The sequence below is a fragment of the Haliotis asinina genome, chromosome 1 (genome assembly GCF_037392515.1).
Source record: "Haliotis asinina isolate JCU_RB_2024 chromosome 1, JCU_Hal_asi_v2, whole genome shotgun sequence".
NCBI lineage: Eukaryota > Metazoa > Mollusca > Gastropoda > Lepetellida > Haliotidae > Haliotis > Haliotis asinina.
In genome coordinates this window covers 61,536,093-61,553,322 of record NC_090280.1, presented here as the reverse complement: position 1 = coordinate 61,553,322, position 17,230 = coordinate 61,536,093, and the positions used below count along the sequence as shown (strand labels likewise).

The 17,230-nt window shown below is 41.0% G+C and overlaps 2 protein-coding genes across 2 annotated transcripts; one reads left to right on the top strand and one right to left on the bottom strand.

Annotated features, from left to right (window-relative positions):
- Positions 1–291: 291 nt before the first annotated feature.
- Positions 292–7,371, bottom strand: LOC137281701 (protein unc-93 homolog A-like). Its single transcript, XM_067813117.1, has 4 exons — positions 7,071–7,371; positions 4,100–5,014; positions 2,714–2,981; positions 292–1,537 (listed from the first exon to the last, which is right to left on the bottom strand). The coding sequence occupies exons 2-4, from the start codon at positions 4,985–4,987 to the stop codon at positions 1,269–1,271; spliced, it is 1,425 nt and encodes a 474-aa protein (XP_067669218.1). The 5' UTR covers positions 4,988–5,014; positions 7,071–7,371; the 3' UTR covers positions 292–1,268.
- Positions 7,372–16,153: 8,782 nt separating this feature from the next.
- Positions 16,154–17,230, top strand: LOC137274238 (acetylcholine receptor subunit alpha-like). The gene has a single exon (XM_067807308.1). It carries the CDS (start codon positions 16,154–16,156, stop codon positions 17,228–17,230), a length of 1,077 nt encoding a protein of 358 aa, XP_067663409.1.

Here is a 17,230-nt window from a genome sequence, read left to right as displayed (position 1 = left end):
TATATCGGATATATTATTGTTTTGCGTGCTGGTGAGCCATGAAGCAAATAGCTTTCACTGAGCACAATTTGAATGTGAGGGACGTTTTTTTGGGTGGTAATAATGAAATATTTCATTCTGTCAGAACTGGCCATGGTTGGTCTCTTTTTTCATCTAACAATTGGTCAAGGATTAGATTTCTTCGAATTTTACATTTGGCTTTCATCTGTTCACTAAAATTAACACTTAAGGGTTGTAGGCCACAATCAGTTAGTTCACCCAGCCTGACAAACAGATTAATTTCCAAGCCTCTTACGGCAAGATATTTATTGTTACTTCGAATGTCAACCTGAGAAATGGTGCATAGACACGAAGAAAACATATGAAAAACAATTGATGTAAGGTATCTGAAGAACATTTCATGAAACACAAATGGGATGTACAGTATTATTTGGCTCTACTGATTTCCATTCATTTGGGAATGAATGTGCAGACACTCGTACAAAATACACATCGGTTACTGATTCACATCACAATGAATCCCGAACAGTACATCCACTATGTATGATTAAGTTCGACGACGAAAACACGTTATATCAACAATACTTAAATATTAACAATTAGTTAAAAGAGCAGACAAATATAATAACAAATAAACTATACATGAGTAGAACTACATATTGTGGTGTGACATGAATCAGACACGTCACAGAGTCAACAGCAAATCAAAGAACCCTTGAAGATCCGGGCCACAATCGGTCTTCAGCAACACATGCTTGATGTACCACGTCACTAGCAGGATCGGGTGGTCATGCATGCTGATTTGGCTGACACTTGTCACCGTATCCCAATTGTGTAAATTGGTTATGTTGTTCATCAATGAATTATCTGGTACAATGGGAATATTTAGAGACCGTTATAAAGCTGAATCTACTGAGTGCGGCTTTCGACAACAACAAGGACTTGTCATGCAAAGTGAAGAAACGAGCTCAAGACCTGTAACTGTTACGGAGGTCGATAAGAAAAGGCGGCCATTTAAATGACGCCAGAAAGTGTCAGATTCAAACATTTTCCCCCAGAAGAGGAAGACACAGATGAAGAAAAAAATATGAGTCAGAAATGAAGTCCGGTGAAATACACTTCGTAGATTTGACACTGTACTACAACTGTCTTTGCGCAGCCAGTGAGGAAAACCACGTCGTCAGCCAATCAGAACGCAGGAATAAAATAGAGACAAATACATGATGTGCGTTTGATTTGGTATCACTTTTCCATAACCTCGAGTCATGTCACCTTGGCTTCTTTTGAAGACCTAGAAATGTCACATTCTCATTTGCCATGTCCTTACGATCTGCTCGTGTTTGTCTTCTATAGAGTATTTCCGCTCCTGTGTATCCCAGAATGCCAAACACAACCGCTCCGAGACAGACGTACAGCTTGGTGCGCACGCACAACACACCTCCGTATGCGAAGGTTATCGTGTAGCCGATGGCGTTCCACGTGTGGTAGTTGGCGAACGCTGAGGGTTTTTTCTCAGGGAAAAGCATGCCAACCAGAGCTGAATCAGAAAAGAGAGTACGTGAGATGTATGGCATGGTCCTACTTTCCAGTTTTATAACGATATTTTTCCTAATTCTTAGGTTCGGTTTTCGGTAAGTACCTACGTCTTCAATGACAGCATTTTCGTTTTCCAATGTTTGATAAACCTTCCCCTCCATTGAGCTAATCCCACATTTGTGTCCCTAGCATAGCGATTTACATTCAGGAGCTAGTGGTCACCAGTCCGTTTTTCATATTGCATTGTCTGTATTATTTATTTAACTGTAGTTCACTTGCTACCTTTTCCCTATGGTCCCTAGTATGTTGATCTGCCTTCAGTTGTTGGCGATCTATGGGCAATATCTATATTGTGTTACATGTATATCTGTGATATTCTAGTTATTTTACTGTCCTTCAATGAGAGGATTGTATAATCTACCTTTTATTATTGTTAATCTGTATATTGTTTTAGTTACGATATGGCTGAAATATTGCCACAGTTGCTCAAATTTTAACTCACTCACTCACTTGCTACCTTTAATTCTCTATGATAATCTATTTTTTACTGCCCTTTGTCGGCAGACTTTGTTAGATACCTTTATTATTAGTGAATGAGTTTAGTTTTACGCCCCACTCAGCAATATTCAAGCTATATGGCGGCGGTCTGTAAATAATCGAGTCTGAACCAGAAAATCCAGTGATCAGCAGCATGAGCGTCGATCTGCGCAATTGGGAACCGATGACGTGTTAACCAAGTCAGCGAGCCTGACAACGAGATCCGGTTAGTCGCCTCTTACGACAAGCATAGTCGCCTTTATGGCAAGCATGGGTTGCTAAAGCCTACTCTGCCCCGGGCCTTCACGGGTCACTTTATTATTAATGTATATCTTGTTTTGGACACGATACGGCTGCAGTATAGATCTTAACTCACACACTCACTGGTCGCATGATGGTTTACTCCATGAAAGTGATGCATGGTTGTTTCAATGGGATGATGAAATCAACTGTATATTTACGTCAAGGTCAAGTTCTATTAAACTTTAGGCTGATCTGATGAATATGACTTTGGGCTAAATTTCGCATGGAGACGGTTAACTCCTTGAATCCTTTGCATCGAAATTCGCCTTTCATCACTAACACTTTGTTCATTATTATGTTTTGCAAAATTTAACGTTACAAAATACTATATACTTACAATTAAACTGGGCATGGAATATTCCAACCGCTACTCCCCATATTATAGGAATGGCGAAAAAAGGTGCAATGTTGTCGCTTTGCGGTTTCCACAGAAGCAACGTCAGTACCATTGATATGTTACACGTGAATGCAATAGCAAACAGCCCATATCGCCCCGTGTACTTGGCTATTTGACTGGATATGATGGCGATTATTGACGTGATGGCTCCGTGTGCAGCCATGATGAAACCAACCATGGAGACGCCAAGAGAACAACTAATGAAGGCCTGCAAAGAGAGAAAGGTGGATCGTTCTTCAATACTTGCTGCTGGACAAAACTGACGACATGCTTAACAGCCCAAAGAAGTATGGAAATAGTAACAGTTCGGTTATATGGCGTTCACATCCAGGCCCGTTACCTGCTCACGGTGCTACGTACAGTACTATCGCCGGTCATGGGGCACTATCATACTTCAAGACACGTTTTCAACTCCCCTGGGGACCATGCAGTCATGGTGCCTGTTACGTGCAATGCTCTAAACACTCACATTGCCAGCACATCCTCTCGGGTACCCATTTTAGCGTTCAAGAATGATGCACTATTACAGTGACACATGATTATGTACGAGTACCGTTCTCATACAGTCAACATTTCATTTCTGCTGCGAAGTTGTATCAAAGTTACAACATTCCAGACCTCAATAAAACTTCATAAAAGGTTTATGGTAGATACGTGAAGGAAAAGTAAATATCTGACGCATCAGTGACAAAAACAGTGTCTGAATCAGTTCCCCTGTTGGATTTTACCGTTATTTTATAGGGGAGAAACATATATTTATGACGAAAGCCAAATGTGTGGACCTTTGGCTAGTACCTATTATCATCTCTGTTTCATAATGACTCATAACATGTGCTTTTGATAGAGTTGCAATATTACAATCGACTATGTTTGTAGCAGATATTTCTTAAGGCCGGGGATTGGAGTTTGTCGATATTGTCACTGTGCTACCCAACTGAGACACCAGGCCACTGTTTAACAGACAGACAAATGAGTCACGGGACATTTCGTGTTCTGCGTAACAAAAAAAAATTTCAAAAGTCCTGTGGAAGGATGCTATCCATGAGGTCACTTTGTCTACTGGAACATTGAAGCTGCCGCATGGGCCCTTGCCCTCGTTACCATCTTCAGGAACCGATTCAACAGCGTCAGTGTTAAAATCCAACCGTCTAGGGACTCTTCTGCATAGAAACCTTTATATAGGTGTAACGTCCGATAAAGCATAACACGTCATCGGAAGCAATGCAAAAACAGAACTGATTTCCTTCATTAAATATGCAAATATTCGTAGTGGCAATACATTGTTTGGTCAGTGAGGTAGAAGGCATGATATATATTGTTTGTTACCTTTGTAAAATCTGCAAATAAAATCCCTTGACTCATAGCACAGGACAAGAAGAAAGGAACCAGACAGATGAGTTTAGGGTCTGAGAGAGCTGTGCACCAAGACACGAGCGTTTTCCCTAACCCTGGCTGTTCTATGCTCTTTCCCTCAGGTTGGGTGTTATGAAGAGGTGGCAACAGACACACCGTCAGAGCCAACCCGATAAGATCACACAACAGGAAGACCCCAAGCAGAATGTTCACTATTTGCGGTTCTGGCTCCGCTATCTCTGTACCATTGCCGGCAGTTGGGCAGTTGTCTGCGCCACACCATCTGGTTGTGTTGGTGTCTGCGTAGGAACCTTGCTTGAGAACAAGAGAAGAGATCAGGTTGCCCGTGATTTGAGTAGATTCGTAACACATGAAGAACACACCGTTCAGTTTGGACAAGATGCTGTGAAGTTTCTGTCCAGTTGTTTTGGAAATACGTTCTCCGTTGGTGGTGATGTATAATCCCTGGGCCGTCCACATTGGCCCGGCTATGGCCCCGAGTACGATGGACGCAGGGATGAGTGTGGCCCACGTGGGGTAGAAGTTGCTGGCTGTATACACACTGTGACACACCCACGCCACCACTAGGGTCCACTTGGGTCCCACAAGCTTTATAAAAGGCGGTGTGAGTATACCGGATAGGATGATTGTCCCGTACAGACATGCCAGCGACACTACCCCCAGTCCTTGTTCCTGGTTGAGACTGCTCTGCAGACTCTGTAGAGCTAGGTAGGCGGTGTACGCCGACATGAACGATGCCGACACCACCAATGTTTCCCGCCATGACGACCAGAAGCTGGAAGGTCCCTTGCGAGCTGAGCCACCGTCTGGAGCGGCAAGGAGAGACCCTGTAGAAGGCATAATCTCAAGATGGCTGGCGTGCAACAACTGCAAAGAGAAAAGAGGTGATCTAAACAAACGTTATCTACATGACACGAATTTGATAAAAATACAATAAAAGTGTATGTGCATGCAATGCATAAAATCCAATACATTCTTATTACAGTATCAGGGGATCTAATGAGTAGGTTTGCTTTGTACTTATCTTGCAATACGATGAGTTATACATATATATTCATACAGTTTGACACGTACAACTGCAAATCACATTAATCGGTATTGGCCAACCCATGTTTAACCATTTTCACCCCATCCAACCCAATAACCTGAACAGACCGAACCTTTATGAGGTAGCAAGCATACACTCCGAAACGTCGTGTTATTCACAAAAACTAAATAAGTTGACATCCATGTCTTGCTTTTCTAATGCATTCCACTTCTCAATGTCTTCCAAATATCAGACCAAACCTTACTGGTACCCCCAAGAAATTATAAACCTCTCGGTTGTATTCTTGAATTGGTGTGTAAGAGCAACACAAATATATCCATAATCATAAGATGTTATTTCCATTGCCCACTTCCGATATTTCCGCATGAATCAAATAGTGATGACGGTTAGGAAAGTGGTAAACAAAATTACTGTTTCAGTAAGGTAATGTGTGTGAGGCAAACTTAAAACATCGTCATCAAGTGTTACCTAAACGTTTTCCAGGGACACACAATTCAATCAAATCAAGTCAAGTCTGATGACAATCAGCTTGGGAAGATGGAATATAAACGTGTACTCTAAAATACCCTGCCATCTCTGAAGCCAAAATGGCTCTCGAAGTAGTCTGTGCCTCAAAACCTCTTTACAACAGGTGTGGAATGGGCACACAACCCTCATACACACCACGGTGAATCTGTAAGTAGTTCACTGTCTCGGCGATTCAGTTCATTATCCTCTAGGTAAGAGTGAAAATTTGGACCAGTCAAAGTATTCCTTTAAACCAACTGGACGCACAAGTCTACATGACATAGGTATCCTTCTTCTGTTTTATTGAGTTTCTGTTTTACCGTAGTGTTTCCTCGGTATAAATATATTGATTATGAATTATTGTAATTCCTCAGTCCCATTCGGTTCACTGTATCATTGTGTTCCTTTTTCGGCATTGTGTTTCGAATTCCTCTGTGGTTTAAAGTAAATATTCTTTTGCGAGTCACATGCCCTTGACCACTCAATCCATCACTTCATTTGCCAGTTCTGGCTGCACTGTATGAACTACCATGGTATTTGCGATTTGATCGTATCATCCTAACACTGCGCACACTTTGCCGGAGTTGGCCGGTGGAAAGGTTATTACATGTTCTAGTATGTTCATTCATGTTCTTTCATCTTCAGAACGCTATTTCTTCATAAACCATTGATTTAACAACTACACCACCTTCTCGGTGAACAGTTGGATGTGGTAATCAATACACACACAACACCTGTTGAATGCAATCGTGTTGGTGACATACTGGATGCGGTTTATAGGTTGACGCTCGGTTCATAGGTCGGTGTGCTCCTTGTGGGAATAAAAGCAACCTATAAACTATCATTTCCTTGTACAATGCTCCAGGGTGCGTGCTTGAAATGTTTAAAACGTTTTTTTTCTGAGTTTACATCCATATATATCTGATGTATTGATTTCACATAAATTAGTTCGTTTTTCTGATTATATGATATATTTGCCTAACAAATAATGGAAAAAGAGATTTGATTGAAATGTTGGAATGTTTTATCACGAAGGTGTTAATCTGACTGACAGGCGCCGACCTTTAAGGGCAACGTGCCTAGCAGAATAGACATGTGAACAGATCAAACTATATAACAACTCACATGGGCTGGTAATTGTGAAAGTATGTTAAATCATAGGATATTTTCATTCGGAAACATTTTGAAGCAAATACAGGAAACTGTTGTAACTGAATGTCAGTGTCGTGTTAGATATTAAAGAACCAATTAAATACAACCATTTGCCGCTAAAGGCAGCTGGGTCGATGGATTGATATAAAGTGATTATGTCTCAGATTTACACAAATACGAATGTTCTGACTTGTTTTGCATAACATGTCCACTTACTTTCCAGATTGATTCGTCACTTTGCTCCCCTGTAAACTCCAACGAAGGAAACGGTCGCAACGTATCTCTATGTGACGACGGTCATTTGCCTCGATATTGTCAACTCAAACAGAAGACCCCCTGCCAGCTTCGTGTGGATATAGTTATCAACTATTTTCACACGTGTGAAAGCTGGACCGATCTTCTAAAGACCATGTATGGTTTGACCAATCCTGTATGGACAGTCCTAACGGCGAAAAGAAGGCAGAGCTTGACTCGTAAAATAAAGTGACGTGCTTGGGTCGCTGTATGAATGAAGTGTGGTTTCGATGATAAATGTGCCCAAATCCTGCCCTCTCCCAGGGCATCTGCCGGAAGCGATATAAAACATGACTTGCTAGTTTGGCTGCCTCATAATGACACCGCATAATAGATGCAACATGAAACAGATAGATTTGACGAGGGTCCGTAAGAAAACAACATTCCATATCGTGGTATTCTGACTTGTTAGTGGGCATATATTGTTGCAAGGCATGATGCTTAATATTATTCGACTTAACATGGGTCTGCAGTATTGCAACATATCATGTAATAGCATTTTACGTTATGGGTGGGTTAAATTATTGCACCATGTCATGTTAAAATATTTGGCCTTACGGGATGATTAAATTATCAAAATAGATCTATTGTAAAATTTTACCTTATGGGTAGGTTAAATTATTGCAAGAGATCATATTGTAATATTTTACCTTCTGGATGGGTCAAATTACTGATACATATCACGTTATAATATTTTACCTTCTGGATGGGTCAAATTACTGATACATATCACGTTATCATATTTTACCGTATGGATGGGTTAAATTATTGCGAAATATTATGTTCTGATATGTGGTCTACACTGTTGCAACAGATTATATCATATTACTTCTTAGTGTGTCTACATGAGTGCATCATTAAATGTTACTGCAATTGCAATACGGCATGACGACGTCACGTTTTGGCACGTTCACGTTTTACAATGTGACCAACTGTTGTCTTCACGTTCTACAACATAAAGACAACCTGACCATCTTGTGTCTTCACGTTCTTCAACCCAAAGACAACGTGACTATCTGATGTCTTCACGTTCTACAACCTACATAGGACGAGACCAACTGGTGTCTTCACGTTCTACAACCTACATAGGACGTGACCATCTGGTGTCTTCACGTTCTACAACCTACATAGGACGTGACCATCTGGTGTCTTCACGTTCTACAACCTACATAGGACGTGACCATCTGGTGTCTTCACGTTCTACAACCTACATAGGACGTGACTATCTGGTGTCTTCACTTTCTACAACCTACATAGGACGTGACCATCTGGTGTCTCCACGTTCTACAACCTACATAGGACGAGACCAACTGGTGTCTTCACGTTCTACAACCTACATAGGACGTGACTATCTGGTGTCTTCACGTTCTACAACCTACATAGGACGAGACCATCTGGTGTCTTCACGTTCTACAACCTACATAGGACGAGACCAACTGGTGTCTTCACGTTCTACAACCTACATAGGACGTGACCATCTGGTGTCTTCACGTTCTACAGCTTACATCAATGTGACCTACTGGTTTAGGTTTGCTAAGACAAAGTGCAGAGGTTTAGTACTCCTGCGTTCCTCTAAGACAGCGCAATGTGCTGTCAACATTGTCTTCAGACAAATATCAGTAAAGATGTACGAACGAATGTAAAGAGATTACCACATGGGTATAATCGGATATGTTTCATATTCATTTAAATGTACAACATGAGACATATGAAACCTTTTGAGAACCGTATCTGTGTTTGCTCAGAGCCCTGATAATGTTGACGCCAGTATTTATCCATCCTTGTGGAGATATGTTGGCGTAACTCATAGATTACTTCAACCAGTCAACTTGGACAAGATATAAATAACAGCGATGTCGTGCTTGTTGACAACAACAGAATCCACGTTTGCTGAACATCATGATAAGGTTTTGTTTAGGAGAGTATGTTTACCAAGATCGAATCAACCAGTATCCTTCACTGTAACTCAGTATCTATGTGTCTCAGGTCAGAATAGATTTTGATTATTCTAGACTCGTACATCGAAATATATTTGGGCGCATTTCCTCTATTAATATATTAGGTGGCTAGTAGTGTGCCATCAAATCGTAAACCCGCATATCAAATGCTCATCCTGTTTAATCATCGTGTATTTTCAGAGTTTCATCCGTATAATTTTTACCACTTCATTGTAGCTGTAACTTTAAATAATGGCTGAATTCGACTACAATTAGCAACAGCTGAAGGGATGACATAAATCAAGGAAGGGACCATGCGGATAGAAAAGTATTGTTTGTCCCCAAGGTCCCAAGTACAGTTATCTTCCGTCAGCTGCTGGCGATCTCCATTAGGTCTTTTTTATTTTGTTTTGTCCATAATAACTAGCTAATTAATGTGTCCAGTTGACATTTCACATACATTATGTGTTTGTTGGACATCGGGGCATATGTAATGTAACACTGTATATCTCTCGAGGTTGACGTTTAGGTTAATAAGAAAGTGAAAAGCCATGTTACATTGTTTTACGTCAGTTAAACAAGGCAATAATCACTAAACAAAACAAATTGACTTGTTTTCTTCTTCGTATCATAATGTGTATCATTATATTTTTTTCCAATCTCATAAAATATATTTTAGGATAGAGAACAAGCTTAAAACTCTATTTGTACAGTTAGCTCAACGAAGTAATTTGTTTTCAGTGACCAAACAAAATAGGAAGATTCAGTCATGTCCTAAATAAATCCCCATGTAAGTTATGAGGCATTATCGTGTCACATTCATGACAAGCCCATCACACACTGACATAGACAAGTACGTCAATTTTTGTGATATTTTCGCTCATGGGCTGCTTAGTTTAACTGGGACATTCCTCCCATAACGTGAATGACTCTGTGGCGAGTTCACTGGCATGAGTGAGGCAGGTCAATAAGTGCTGTACAGGTACGTTGTATTTTGAGCTAGACCCAACACCCACTATCAGGAACTTATAAATTATTCACATCCAAGCTGAGAGTACATACTTATGTACAAAACAGAAACACTGTACCCGGAGAAAGTCTAGATGTCATCTTAGGAACTTGCTGTGACAAGGGTGATTACAAACTCATATATCCGTGCGGGGTGGACATAAACAAATGCAAAGGCGAATTACAGTATTTCTGCCATATCGTGAATGAGTGAGTGAGTGAGTTTAGTTTTACGATACACTCAGCAATATTTCAGCTACACGGCGGCGGTATGTCTGTCTGGAACAGACAATCCAGTGACCAACAGCATGAGCATCAGTTTGCGCAAATGAGAACCGATGACATGTGTCAACCAAGTCAGTGAGTCTGACCACTCGATCCTGTTAATCGCCTCTTACGACAAGCTGAGTCGCGTTTAATGGCAAGCATGGGTTGCCGGAGGCCTGTTCTACCCAAGACCTTCACGGGTGTATCGTCACTGAACAATTCTCAATTCAATACATATAAAACATAACACCGATTAACGATACAGGAGAGAAAAACGGTGGCAAGAGATCGTTGGCGATGTACGTTTGGCCACCGTACCAGGGACTGCGGGAATTTACAATACTTCCCACACGGTTCCCCAGCTAGATTTAGCCATTCCTTTAGCTGCCAGCCATTATGCGTACACTATTGTAGTCCAGAATGTATAAAGACTGTACAATTAAAAATGATGGCAAATATGTATGTACTGTGATTGAAGTTTTCGTACACACAAACGGGACAAGACTGGCTGTTGTGTTGTTTAACGCCACGCTTGGCAACATTCCAGCCACATAGGGGGATTATCAGTTTTTTTACAATAAACTAGGGGTGGGCTTTGGATGTCATTGAATTTGTGAATCTGTGTCGTTTGTACATAATCTTTAGTAGGATATTTAACAGTATACATGCTTCTACATAAAAAGATCTGTGAATAATCGAATTTGGAACAGACAACCCAGTGATCAACAGCATGAACAACAATCTACGCATTTTGGATAGGATGGCGTGTATCGAGTCAGTCATGGAGCCTGATCACCCGATCCAGTTAACCGTCTTTTACGACATAGGTTCCTGAAGACTACTTCTAACCCAGATCTTCTAACCCGAGTAAGCGGGGCATGAGAAGTGAATAACCTTTTCCAAGGATACAACACATTGACTTTCACTATAAGACCTCTTGAAATGGACAAGTTGAAATGAACATTTATAAACATGTCATGCATTTCTCATTCTCATATTTCTTCGTTAAGGCTTATCGCTTGGGTCACATAACACCTTGTATTGAAGAGTTTGGGCCTATTGAGGTTGAGTCTTTCGGGGTTCCAGCAGATGGACGTTGACGATTTCTTACACTATTTTTTACACACGTTACTCTTGGAAATCAGGTGGTCCGCCCTTAATTGTGTCAAATTTGTGAAATTCGATTTAATAGTTCAAAGCCTATTAATACGGTATGTTTATTTATTACAGCTACAGAAAATTATTTACATTGGGTGTCAGAAGGAACGGTATGGATGTAGATTTATATGATCTGAAAAGAGACGCTGCACACAAATGGCACTGTCGTTAACATGATCATAAAGGAATACACCAATATCGTGCAAATAACGTTATGTTTCCATGGGCAATTGGATCCTAGTATGGTGGTCCAGACTCAATTGCTGGCGATATGCTGCCCATTTTTTTCAACCTGTTGTTGTTTTCTTTTAAATGACCTCAACAAGTTTTTACTTATAAGTGTGGTAATCTAGTTATTCTAAGTCCATCTATGACAGAAATCTTATTCTTAATATATTTAGTCTTTGTGATCATATTCTCGTCACTATAGGGTTGATATATTGTCGATGTGACGTACGGTTTTAACTCACTCGCATTTAACTGAGGGGTTTTCAAGTTTTCAGGTCAGCAATGACACACTCTAGGACCTGTCACATACGAGATGCAGTAAATCTCTGATAGGTGACCGAGAATGGAAAATGACGTTAATTTATTATGGACATATTATTGTAGGTGATGTACTTGCGTTGTATATAGCTTTATTGTAGGTGATGTACTTGCGTTGTATATAGCTTTATTACTGTTGTCTGAAAAGGTGAAATACGGAATACATTAACCCCTAAGTTTTATTTAACGTTGTTGAAGTAATAATCAGGTTTCGTTTGTTTCAGCCCTAAAATTTTGGATCAAACCCTTTCCAGTAATTATAGGAAAATACTGATAAGCAGCCGTCACTGAATATGCCAGGGTCAACTGAAAGTTGTTTTTTTTGCCAGTGTCTGTTTACTGAACTCAGCAATATTCCAACCATATGCCAACTACCTGTAAATAGTCTTGACCATGGAATCCAGTGATTGAAATCATGAGCATCCCCGTAATTGGTTGTATACTGACCAGGATAACACGAGTCTGCAGCCGTCCGTGTGCATCACACGCATGGGTTCCTGAAGACAGTTCTAACCCGAGTGTCACATTTGTCACACTTGCTCTGCCAGTTCCGTCCGACAAAAACATCCAAAGGCAAGACGCTTGTAAACCTTAAAAGATATGGGAACATACACGGAGCTAATACTCACTGCACATCATTTTGTTTCCAAAGCGTCACAGCGTGTTGTTCATGGTCAACAAGAGAAAGTGAGTGAGTTTAGTTTTACGCCACACTCAGCATTATTCCAGCTATATGGCGGCGGTCTGTAAATAATCGAGTCTGGACCAGACAATCCAGTGATCAACAGCATGGGCATCGATCTGCACAATTGGGAACCGATGACATGTGTCAACCATGTCAGTGAGTCTGAACACCCGATCCCCCTAGTCGCCTCTAACGACAAGTATGGGTTACTGAAGACCAAAATTCTTACCCGGGCCTTTACGGGTATGTCGCCGCGAATAGCTGCAATATTGCTGACGCGGCGTTAAACAACATGCATTCATTGATTCATGGCTAAGAAGAACATGCCGGTTGTTGGATTCATTCCAAGCAAGGCAGTGTTCTCTCCGATTTCACACGATCCAGCAACAATGACGGCTGATTGTGCAGGATCGGATTCCATATTTCGATTGCTTATGCTGCCATTACAGAGACTCAGTTAAAACCGCGTTGGAGGTAATTGCTACGTACAGCAACAACAATTAATATTGTTTTTAGTTTTCTGACTAGGTAGCAGAAAAAGTTACGACGGTATCAATGCTAACGGTTTTAATAATAATGTATTCTGTAGAGCCTGACTTCCAATAGAGTAAGAATGGTCAAGTACTCGGTGGCCTAGTCGTTGAAGCGTCCACTCATAACGTAGAAGACCCGGTTCGAATTTCAACAGAAGGAAAGCATGTGAAGCCCATGTCTGGTGTCCGGTACCATTGGATGGCTGAAAAATTGCCAAAGGCGGCGTAGAGCTAAAACACTCACTAACCCACCCCTGTACATAATTAATTAAACTGGTCAAAGAAAAGAAAAGAAAAGAGAAACGCAATGTTAAAAATATTTGTACAACGTTTTTATGAAATCGCTATTACTGTTATGAATAATTTTACCTGTTGTCCCTACAGTGATTTCTAGCACCAAAAACAATTGCTGCCATATACCTGGAATATGGCTGAGTGCGGCGTAAAACTAAACTCACTCACATTTGAGGTAAAATCCAGTATCAACATTAAACGAAAACATTTGACAAATGCCCATGTCGGACCTAAACTGGTGTTTGTTCCGATGATATGTGTGGCGTCGTGTACAAGGTTTGGTTGGCGAGAGGCGATAACATTGCACTGGTGTTAAGCGGGTCACCTGTCTTCCTGGTGATATATAGTTTACAATAACAGTGTCACGACCGCTCACTATATATCTACACCACAGAGGAGATGCCTCAAATACTCCTTAACTCAAATATTCACAAAATTGGGCCTTTACACTACATAGTATTATCTTTATTCGAAACGTCGTTGTGTTTAATGTTAAGATGCTACGTGATTACAGCTCACACTGTTACATAATCTGTAAAGATAAATGGCGACAAAGACGTTCGTGTCAAGTGGAGGGCTGAGCTTGTGCATTTTTTCAACCCAAACTCTAATGTCTTCTCTCGATAAAGATAACTTATGTTTAGATTATATATAGGGTTAAGTGTTGAGTTCGAGACAGACGAAGTGTCCACTCATGTTAAGTCCTACATCAATACATCGAGGACTTGAGAACGAGATGGAACTTTGCACACGGCATAAGACACAGAATTATTTTGTGATAACGTGTTCATCTACCATCGGCCATTCACACAGCTGAAAGGGATAGTAGCACATCCTACTAAACAGATCATAGTTTTCTAGGTTTATCACCGATATTTCAGATATATTATGTTATTCCTCCATAGTATGACAACCAGCTGTATGTTCAAAGTGCTCAGGTATTGAATATTAGTATTTCCTGTTCTAACAGGATAAACAGATTCAGAACTGAGATATGGGGGAATTAGCAGAAGCTAAATGCGGGACATACAGAAGTGTTTGGTTTTTATCGAAGTTTTGTCTCATTCATTGATGCACATTATTTGTACAGATACAAGTTGTTTAGGTACGTTTGTAGCCGCACAATATCTCATGACAGAGGACTTGGTTACAGTTTCTGCACCTCTGCCCTTTGTCCACACGCCTTGGAGCAAATGTATCTAAGAAAGCCCACACGAGTCTAGAAAATGTGGCAAGAAAGTATAAGGGTTCCATGTCAATATATTGTAGTTTTGTACTATGAGCTCTTTTCTGTAAAATATGTTCTTCTCATAGACTAGTTGTCACCCCTTTGTTGACCAATAAATCCTAGCAGAGTCTTCTCGATCGTAACGATGTTGGTTACTCTCTAGGTACACACTTGCCACCTATTCCACAGATATTTTCGTGATTCTAAACATGCCGTCTATAGGTGTCAATACATTATTTATATATTTACCTACTCTCCGAAAGTTACATTGACCAGATTATTATCCGGTTATCCCATACAAGTTATTTTATTTTTCGGATTTACCATGGCCATGGCCAAGGTTATTAACTCTTACAAACTCTAAGTGTACACATCATTGCTTTCCCAAAACACTCACGTGCCCTATCGGTATGTACATACATTGTACCTCGCAAAACGGATATGCCCTTTCGGCATTTACATGCTTCACAAAGCGGATATTCATACACATGTACCTCCTGAAACGGATACACCCTATCCAGACATTCACTTATCTTGCAAAACGTATATGCAAAATCGACATTATTATGCGAAAACGGATATAAAAGATCGGCAATGTGTAGCAAAACGGATGTACCCCATCCCCATTTGTTTCCAAAACGGATGTACCTGATCGCCTTGTATTTTGAAATCAAACACATACCAGATCGGTATTTATGTACCTCCCAAAACGGATATACCCGACATTGTGTAACAAAACGGACACACATTATCACCCTGCATGACTACCAGACTGGTGCCCTTTCTCTTGGGCCGCTCATTGTGGCTGGTATCACCTGCAGTGAACAAGTTCCAATCCAAAATCCCCACTGTCCATAATTACCAAATGCCAGTGAACAGTGAGACGTCACGTGGCAATGGAACAAAAGTCAAGATTTATGAATACAATACCAGATTGTATGTATGGTAAACAACTCTCTAGCTCAGGCAGTATGTTTACAGTATGGTACAATCGGTAAATTCAATGGTCCTTACTGTCCACACATTACCGACATAGATTTCATGCACCTGCATTTCACAGACGGATTGTATTGACATACTAAAGCCATTTAACATTTCGAAAGATTTGTTTGAACTCTCCAATCGATCAGGTGACGAAGAAATCAAATATGAATTATGCAAATACTTGTTCGAAGCTTTTCAAGCTGTGAAGTTTGAATGGAAAAGAAATATATACAATCACACGATACGCGACTAAAAGCCCCTCCCAGTTGATATTTGTACAGCAATTGTACTCCCCATCACCTATATCGATCTCATTGCCATCAGTAGTTCATTGGATTCTCTTTCGTGCGTTGGAACTGGACGAGATGAGACGCAAAGTATTATTGTTCTGTGTTTTACTTGTGGAGGCTTATGGCTATCGCCATGAGAAGGAACTTCATGAGTATGTGTTCGCAAATTACAGTAGTGACGTATTCCCAAGTGACACTTTTGGTCAGCCGGTCAATGTCTCCATCCACGCCGAGATGAACTATATCATTGGGATTAATGAAATCCACGAGATCCTCTCCACCGATCTTCAGTTGACGTTGTCATGGACTGATGTCAGTTTGTCGTGGAAAGAAGATATGTTTGGTGGCATCAAAGACATAATTGTTCCTGTGAAGAGAATGTGGGTGCCTGACGTTGCCATCCAGAATGCCTTGAGCGAGAGGCGTCGACTGCTTAAGGATGATCAACTTGTGACCATTAGATCCAACGGCAGCGTGTCCTGGATCGCTGACTACATTGGGCAGTCCTTATGCCCTTTAGTCATGACCAAGTACCCGTTTGATAGTCAGGAATGTACCCTGTACATTGAAGCTCTTTCCCATGGTAAAGACAAGGTGCAGTTCGTTCAGATTACTGCTCTGGACGGTTCTGATATTTTCCCCAACGGCCAGTGGAGATTTGTCGAATCAACCTGCAACCTGACCCAGGAAACGAGTGGGGACAGTGTTGCTTTAGTTACGTTATACATGCAACGAAGACAAGAGTACTACCTGATCACCATTGTCGCCCCTACCGTAGTGACATCGTTACTCAACCCCTTCGTGTTCCTGTTGCCGGCGGAGAGTGGGGAGAAGATGGGGCTGTCCACAACGCTCCTGCTGTTCTACTCCGTCATGCTGACCCACATCTTCAGCAACATCCCCTCCAACTCACACACCATGCCTGTAATTGGATTTTTTCTGGGCGCACAACTGTTGTTATCCGCACTCTCTCTCGGTTGTACCGTAGTCCTTCTGCACGTGAAGCATAATGGTGCTTCTGCCAAGGAAGATCAGAAGGAGGAGGAGGAAAGAAGAGCCTTCTACAGACGAGTCGACCGACTGTTGTTTTGGTTGTTTGCGATATCGGGGCTGATCTTGTTCATTTCGATCTTCGTTTATGTTCTAAACTAA

Coding starts and splice junctions, on each gene's coding strand:
- LOC137274238 (XM_067807308.1), top strand. CDS start 16,154: ATGAGACGCAAAGTATTATTGTTCTGTGTTTTACTTGTGGAGGCTTAT.
- LOC137281701 (XM_067813117.1), bottom strand. CDS start 4,987: ATGCCTTCTACAGGGTCTCTCCTTGCCGCTCCAGACGGTGGCTCAGCT. Junction 2,982..4,099: donor TATTTGCAGATTTTACAAAG/GTAACAAACAAT, acceptor CTCTCTTTGCAG/GCCTTCATTAGTTGTTCTCT. Junction 1,538..2,713: donor ATTCCATGCCCAGTTTAATT/GTAAGTATATAG, acceptor TTTCTGATTCAG/CTCTGGTTGGCATGCTTTTC.